Source organism: Nelusetta ayraudi, unplaced genomic scaffold, assembly GCF_046127955.1.
Source record: "Nelusetta ayraudi isolate G7.1 ecotype Tasmania unplaced genomic scaffold, CSIRO-AGI_Nayr_v1 ptg000004l, whole genome shotgun sequence".
In the NCBI taxonomy this organism is placed as follows: Eukaryota; Metazoa; Chordata; class Actinopteri; order Tetraodontiformes; family Monacanthidae; genus Nelusetta; species Nelusetta ayraudi.
The window spans coordinates 17,730,199-17,738,631 of NW_027466054.1; the positions used below are offsets into that span (position 1 = coordinate 17,730,199).

Here is an 8,433-nt window from a genome sequence, read left to right on the forward strand (position 1 = left end):
AGAATTCACCGCAATATGACAACTATTTTCTGCCTGCAAAAGATATACAGCAGGAAGAGAACATTGTTAATGCTATTTTCAGAGTAGTAACATGAAAACACTTGATAACATGAGTAGGAACATTTAGCAAACAAGCATTATTTTCACATTTTAGAGAAGAAATGTTAACAGACATGTTTTTCCTCTTAAAATAATGCAGTTGGATTAAAATTTTCTCTAAATTCTAATTAAAATATTTGCATTATGTTGTCTGAAATTCTTTCTGTGAGGCTTTGGAATAAGCAGAATTTGGAACATTTGGAAAGCAACTCTAAGAACATTTTGAAAATGTGCATTCCTGCCATTTTGAAACTACGACAGTTAGAACTTTTTGACAATCTGCAAGAATAATCTGGAAAAATTACATTTTGGAGGGAAAAAACAAAAACCTGGAAGGCACCTGTGCCAAGCAGGCAATCATGATTAAAGAGAACTCACTGATTGATATTAAGTCCCCTTCAAAGTCGATCAGTTTTTTCAGAAGCATGGAGACGTGTGTGTCGACTGCAGAAGACTTCTTCTGGACCATCACACCTTACTTCTTGGATACAACCTTGTCCCTTTCCACTCTTTGCTCCCAATGTTTGGGGTCAGGCTCTGAGCAGAGGAAATCCTCAGGATGGAGTGAAGGTGCTCATCAGTCAGTGCGTTTACATGGCACTAGAGAAATTCAAATTATTGCCTTAGTCCGATAATGATCGGAGAACTCACGTGCATGTAAACACCTTAGTCAGTTAAGACGAGTTCTATGTGATGTTTAATTTATTTTCATCAAAGAGAACAGTTGCAGGTATGTGCTGCCAAACACGGGCCGTTTACACAGGAAGAAAATGCGTTTACACTAGGGGTGTGAATCTTTCACTCACAAAACGATATTTGATGATGACTTCGTGTAAACTTTACACAAAGTCGTCATCAAATATTCTCCTGTTTAGACGGAAACGACTGAAAACGATGTAGTACCTATGCCAGGCCTGGTGTGGCACTGCAAGTTTACTTTCTGAAGGCAGAAGAAGGAGAAGAACATCTGAAGCACACCAAGTGGAATAATCCCTCTGTCAAGATATTGTTCCACCTAGTTAATGTAAAGATTTAAGCTTTTTAAAGATTCAAGAGAAAGATTTTAAGATCTATATAAAATTAAGACACAAATAAGTTCTTATCATATTTATCATTTTGCACAAAAGATTTGAAATTATGCAAGCAGCACACACTTTAACATAATTACAGTGTTGATGAAAAATGTATTCATCCTTTACAGAGCACTGTTAATACATGTGTAGCAACAAGCTACAAACCGTCCACCCTCAGGTCAGCTAAATAAACTCTGATTGACTTTGCACTGTGAAATGATTCCCTCACAATCGACAAATGAGTCTCTTTCTCAACCACTGCTGGGAAATTATACACTACTGTAGCTGTGTTTATACATTAGATTGATTGCAATGTCATGATGATGTTTCGTCTTGAGCCACAGATGGCATCGGCCATGCAGGTCATCCTGTTGGTTGCTTTGGTGAACCAGCAATTTCACCTAATGTACTGCTAAGGTTAGTAGCAACCTCCAAGTAGAAGATCTATTTGAGTGCAGTATTTTCTTTTAAACAGAAAAAGTTTGTTGGTCAAAAGTGTTTTTTGACCAACAACAGCTTTCAACAGCATACACACTTTTACCATCGACTCTCGTCTCTTGTTCAAAGTTCACACACAGCAAACAGATGCTGGAAATATGATGGAATGGTGGATGGATCCAACATAGGATGCAGATCAAGACAATCACTAGATTACTCATTGTGTGCCAGAGGTCACAGCCTGTGTCTGAGCAAGCAGTGTTGTTGTTTATTGTTTTGTTTTTTTTTATTATTATTTTAGCCAAATTGGAACCAGCACATGCCTTTCACTATTATGCTCCCATTTACTTGCATGTGAGAAAACCTCAAGACTAGATATTTGATCTTGGTCTTTTTGACATTAAATTACATTGAGATTAGTTTAGATTCTCTGGAAAAAAAAAAAAAAAAACTCCTTTTATGAATCAAAAATGTATCAATTGAAAAGGTGGAGCCTGACATCTCTCTTGGTACTTTCTTTACAGGCATGTGTTGATGGCTCCCAACCTACTGCGGGTTGGAACCACGGAGAACATCTTTGTGGAGTGTCAGGACTGCACAGGAGGAGACATCCAGGTGGACATCAGAGTAATGGCACATCCAGCAAAAGACAGAACACTCGCAACGACAATTGTGACCCTGAGCAGAATGAACAACTTCCAGGCACTGGGAAAAATAATGGTATACGAAATGCTGTTTTTCTGCACAGATGTTAGAAATACATGCAGACAGCCAGTAAGCCACTACTAGCAGTTCAGGGGTCATAATTTATTTCTTGAGACAAATCAAATATATTATATCGGCATTAGCATCAATGGCTCAGTGGTAATATCACACACTGCAACTTAGTCTTGTACATTTTGATCTATCTATCTATCTATCTATCTATCTATTGTGGAAAATGTAAAGAAAAAGTATTTAGAAATAGTAGTTTGGCATATACACTACAAATAGTAAGCTAGCAAATCTGTGAGCTATCTGGAGCACTCATAAAGTGTCTGGGGTTCATTTTCCTGGGTTTAACAACTTGTATGCAACTACATCCCTCCAGACATATATGGAATGCAAGTGGGGTGCAATTACAAAGGCCTCACCAATGTCTCACCATTATTTCCCCGACAATAAGCATAATGTCTTTAAACATGTTAAATTTGATTCATTTTAAAAATCCGTCAGGGTAAAAGGGGAAGCCCTTGGAACAGTTCCACAAAACCAAACCAATGCCAGTCAGGAGCAGTCTCCTCTGAAAGTTTTGGCTCTTCTTTAGATCTGAAAAATGTTTTCCACCTCTGAGAAAACGGAAAGCCCTGCTGTTGCCCCTGCAGCAATTACATGCAGCCATATTCAGGCTTGGCTTTTTACCAAATGCACTAGGATTGGCCTTAAGTATACACCCAGATGTTATATTTTGTTTTAACCATATCACTGACTGCTTGGTGCAGATTTCTGCACAGGACTTCAGCAGGAATCCACGTATCAAGCAGTACGTTTACCTGGTGGCTGTGTTCCAAAACGGGCCCCGACTGGAGAAAGTGGTGATGGTGTCCTTCCAGGCCGGCTACATTTTTATCCAGACCGACAAGACTCTCTACACACCCGGCAGCGACGGTGAAAGGTCCCAAATGTTATCAGGTCGACCTGGTTATACTCCCATAGCATTAGAAGCTTAAGTTGGACACTTGCTTGTTTACAGTTCTTTACAGGATTTTTGGTTTGACACCCGGCATGGAGGCAGTGGAGCAGAACTCTAGTTCTGATACCGCTGTTCCAGTCGACATTGAGGTAGATTTTTTCTTTAACTGAGTGAATAACATTCAATGTTAACCAGTAACATCGGAATGAAATGGGACATTTACCATCATTTGTTGAATCTTGATTATTCTCAGATCCCCGATGGCCTCTTTTTGCCTGCGCACCCAGTTTCTCTGGATTCAGCAGTGGGACATTGACGGTTTAGACTGCCTGAAATTGTGAGGTAAGGTTCTTACTCATTACTCATTAATATAGTTATTCTGCTTTTGCAAATTACCTGAATTTTATTTTCTTGAGATATGTGCATTGAGGTGCAAATTCACAAATTCAGTCACATCACAAATTCAGTCTGTGTTGTTGGTCAGTAGTTTATAGTTTTGATGAAGTGTGTGTCTCTGCTGTCTCTCTGCAGTTTTGGCATTTGGAAGATTGTGGCAAAGTTTTCAAACAACAGATATCACAGCTTTTCCGCAGCGTTTGAGGTCAAAGATTCTGCTAAGTCCCCCACTAGATGCACTGTTTGAACACCCATCACTTGCTTGCTGACAAATCATCTGAGAAATCCCCTTTGACTTTTCAGTCTTGCCCAGTTTTGAGGTGAAACTTACACCTGGGATGAAATTCTTCTACGTGGACAGTGAACAGTTGACCGTCAGAGTCGAAGCTATGTATGTAAAAATGTTGTTGTTTTGATTTTAAAAGACCTCAGAAACGTGACACAAGTCATCTCCTTCACTCAGTCATTTAAAGAATACAAAATGTACTTGAGGGAAACAAGGTGGTGCAGTGGCTAGTGTCAAAGCAAGAAGGTTGTGGGTTTAATTCCCATGGACTCAATGCTCCCCCAAGACTCTGAGTGCAGTAAATAAAGTATATGTTGTTAAATGGAGTGGGTACAGACCAGTAGTGTTACTACACAACTGAAAGAAGGTGTGTGTGTGTGTGTGTGTGTGTGTGTGTGTGTGTGTGTGTGTGTGTGTGTGTGCGCGTGCGTGTGTGAACAATGTAAGACAAGATAACAAGGGAGAAAGACCCACAACTACAACAGCAGAAGCTGTAGAAAAGTAACCATAAAGACATGACTGTAAAATAGTGCATATAAAGTGATGAATAGATCTCATATCTATTCATTTCAGGTAATTGTGTTCAATTATAAAAGTTCTTTGTGGGAAGGTACACTCGTGTGCTTTACCGACCGCCATTACATGTGAGGCAACGTGCTTCACGATTGTGTTTTTTTGGAAACCACTAGAGGGTGCTGAAATACAATTTATTTTGTTTGACGAAGGACACACCCCCTTCTATGCAAATATGCCTCATTCAAACAGCGGCAGATCCAGAAAGAGTTTGCGCTTGTGTCCGCACGCAGTTTGACAGACGGAGACACCACCAGCCAAAACCAGGCGCAGCTTCTGTCTGTCAAAGTGTTTCTGGCTTCTGAGTGAAACTTTCCTCTCTGAAAAGCCTGAAATATATATATGGCTCCCCAAATCTTATATATAGATAGGCATAGACTACAGTATATATGCCAATATTTTAGATAGGCTATGGAAAATACAAATGGTACTCAGGTGTACTAACGCGTCTTGCGTCTTGACTTTCTTTCCATTATGGCAGCAGTCTTGGTAAGACGGAGGAGGCATCATTAGCGCAAAAACCTTCGTGGATACCCGCATATGTGGCGCAAATTGCGGCCGCAATCCCGCCGCAAAATGCGCCGCATTTTAGCACTGTGCTCAATTCTTTGAGGATCTACCCCTAAGTATTCCGAACTTTTTCTAGGTACTTGTTTGGTAAGGAGGTGGATGGGACGGCCTACGTTTTATTTGGTGTTTTGCACAATGATCAGAAATATTCCCTGCCAAGTTCCCTCCAGAGAGTGCCGGTGAGGAGATTCACCATACTTTTGTTGACAAATAAATTGCCACCAGTCACTCCTCCAGCTTACTGATTTAAAGTTGGATTTTATGTCACTGTAGATCACCAGTGGTCGTGGGGAGGTCACACTGAGGAGAGAGCAGCTCACACAGGCTTTCTCCAATGTCTTGCACCTTGTGGGAAGCTCCATATTTGTCCGTGTCCATGTGCTTACAGAAAGTGGTGAGAAGGAAGCATTGAAAAAACAAACACTCCCATTACAAAAATGTTACTTTTTTGTGTGAACAAAAAGGTCTCTGCTTCAACTCCACAGGCCACAAAATGGTGAAGGCTGAATTGAAGAATATCCCAATTGTCTCATCAGCGTATTCCATCAAATTCAAGAACACACCCAAATATTTTAAACCCGGAATGATCTTTGATGTCACGGTAAAGTTGACCAACAGCCTTTGTATTGCTACGTTGTCACACCTTTGTACTTTGTTTTTGTTTGTTTTGTTTTGTTTTTAAGGGAAAAGAGAAACCCATCACTGCAGGCACAGATATGTAGAAAAGTTAAGATGTTTGTGTCTCTAATGGCAGATCCAAGTTACAAATCCTGACAAAACTCCTGCACAAGATATAGAGGTGGAGGTGCAGCCAGACCAGGTGCGGATTTGCACTGACGCTAATGGCATGGCAAGAATGAAACTCAATTCAGTAGAAAATGGTCAACGACTCGTTATCCAGGTATAATCTGATGCCTGTCACCTGCACTCATGGTTCGTTTTTTTACTCATGAATGCAGGGTCAATGTCCCTTAGCTGTTTGGCTCATTAACAGCTTTGTGTATTGAATTGCAGGCAATGACGACTAATATTAGCATTCCACAGGGCAGAGAGGCATGGAACTCCATGCTAGTCCACCCATACCACAGTGAAAGCAACAGCTACATCCACATTGGTGAGAGGCACGGTTGGGATAATAATAATGATGATGATGATAATAATCATCTGTTGTTGTTACAGAAATCGTTGCAGCTGAAATAACAGTTGGAGAATCCCTGCGTGTCATGTTTGTCCTAAACAAAAATATTCAGCAGGACATCACATTTCTGGTAAGAGAGGCGTTGTGGAGAGCTTTTGTGGTGCCTTCAGCCTCTCGAGCGCAGAATGCGATAAACCTGCATTCGACAGCAAGGACCACCATACATTGTTGCAAGATGACTAACTGTCAGTACAGAGAGGGGTACTAAATTACAAACTGTTTCTCATGTTTTTTGTTGGTCTTCATGAAAAATTGAGCAAAATAACAATTACAAATGCCCAAATGTACATTTTGTCTGATCTGGCATGATTTTGTGGAAATATGGCCACAAAGTTCTGGGCCTGGCTGTAGTTTAGTCGTGTGTGTACTTGGCATAGCAAGCATAGCATGGCATAATATGGAATCCTTCAACTTGACGGTAAAACCAAGCGTCAAAACAGGTATTTGCAAACCAGGCGATGACGTCGCGATGTCCACGGTCAACGCTCCAGGGTGACTGTGGCGTGTAAACTGTGAGTTTGCCTTTTGCAGGTGACAAGCAAGGGTCAGCTGGTGAAGCACGGCCGTTCCAGGGTCAACGGACAAACACTCACAACTGTGGTAGTCGTTACCAAAGACATGCTGCCCTCATTCCGCATTGTGGCCTACTACCACACTAGCAGCAACGAAGTGGTGTAAGACTCGGTTTGGGTGGATGTCAAGGACACCTGCATGGGCTCGGTGAGACACACACAAGCCGCGTTCCACACCGCAGGGTACGACAAGTTCACCCGCGAAAGCACAAGAAAGTTGTGCTGCCCAGATTAGCCGCCCCCTGGGCCTGATGATAAACTTGTTTGACCAGCCGGTGAGCGTTGATGACTAAGTAACATGTCTTTCTGCTCATCAGGTGAGAACATGCTAACATTGACGTTTTGTAGAGTTGGTCCCTTTCAGGAGGCCAGACAGTGACCTGTGACAGCTAATGCCAGTCACCACACCAACACGACAAGCTATTACACCCTATATTTTTTTAACACTGGGTTCTGCACAGACAGAAGCTCGTGCAGCGGGCGGATTTCTGCGTTGTGTCTTTCGATCAAGTGAGACGCACACAGGTGTCAAGCATCCTCTGGGTTAATTCTTTAAAGAGAAAAAAATTAAAATATACAGGCGTCACACACGGTCAGTAACCGCTGCAACTCTCTCTCTCCGCAGCCCGGAGCACGCACGGCTCTGTGCCACTCACGGCACTATTGGTGTAAAATATTCACAAACCCGAAGTTAAATCTAATGCATTAAATATGTACCACATACTGCACAGTCCACAAAAATAATAATAAACTAATTTAGCCCAAGTCAACTCGTTTTTATATATATATATATATATATATATATACATATATATATATATATATACATATATATATATACACATACATACATACATACATACATATATATATATATATATATATATATATATATATATATATATATACATATATATATATATATATATGTATATATATATGTATATATATATATATATGTATATATATATATATATATATATATATATACATATATATATATATATATATGTATATATATATACGTATATATATATATGTATATATATATATATATACATATATGTATATATATATATATGTATATATATATATATATATATATATATATATATATATATATATATATATATATATATACATATATATTTATATGTATATATATATGTACTTTATTAGTCCGAGATTTTATACAAAGAGAAGTGCGTATCCATTACATGCATAGGTGCATGAAACACTAGGGTTGCCACCCATCCCGTTTTTCCCAGAATTGTTCTCTTTTTTCACCACCTGTCCCGGGAAAAAACTAAAATCCCTCCCGGGACACAACTTGTCCCGTTGTTTAGGGAAAATGACAAAACCTCGTCTGTGGTCTACTCCCGTAAATTACGCGGTTGTCCCATATTACAATCGCACGGGACGCACTTCACTTTGTCCCGTATTCCCAGATATTTTGAGGACGCCTCTCCGCCTCCGCCCCCCCGCCCCCGCAGTACAGTATTTGTTATTGTGGTCCTCCATCCTGGGGATGTTGTTCAAATAACAGAAAACCCTTC

The 8,433-nt window shown here is 40.1% G+C and overlaps 1 protein-coding gene and 1 long non-coding RNA gene across 2 annotated transcripts; both read left to right on the forward strand.

Annotated features, from left to right (window-relative positions):
• Positions 1-1,567: 1,567 nt before the first annotated feature.
• On the forward strand, positions 1,568-3,571 carry LOC142897780 (uncharacterized). Its single transcript, XR_012928491.1, has 5 exons — positions 1,568-1,589; positions 2,135-2,330; positions 2,917-3,257; positions 3,343-3,431; positions 3,536-3,571. It is a non-coding gene; the product is annotated as an uncharacterized LOC142897780 (long non-coding RNA).
• Positions 3,572-3,602: 31 nt separating this feature from the next.
• LOC142897758 (complement C3-like) lies at positions 3,603-7,025 on the forward strand. Its single transcript, XM_076040299.1, has 7 exons — positions 3,603-3,619; positions 5,184-5,286; positions 5,381-5,501; positions 5,593-5,708; positions 5,862-5,927; positions 6,122-6,221; positions 6,837-7,025. Exons 4-7 carry the CDS (start codon positions 5,601-5,603, stop codon positions 6,962-6,964), a joined length of 402 nt encoding a protein of 133 aa, XP_075896414.1. The 5' UTR covers positions 3,603-3,619; positions 5,184-5,286; positions 5,381-5,501; positions 5,593-5,600; the 3' UTR covers positions 6,965-7,025.
• The last annotated feature ends 1,408 nt before the right edge of the window (positions 7,026-8,433 follow it).

What these genes read in the sequence shown, in the direction of transcription:
- LOC142897758 (XM_076040299.1), top strand. Translation starts at nt 5,601, where the DNA reads ATGGTGAAGGCTGAATTGAAGAATATCCCAATTGTCTCATCAGCGTAT. An exon ending in GAATGATCTTTGATGTCACG is followed by an intron (nt 5,709 to 5,861) that starts GTAAAGTTGACC and finishes CTCTAATGGCAG; the next exon opens with ATCCAAGTTACAAATCCTGA. An exon ending in TGGAGGTGCAGCCAGACCAG is followed by an intron (nt 5,928 to 6,121) that starts GTGCGGATTTGC and finishes ATTGAATTGCAG; the next exon opens with GCAATGACGACTAATATTAG.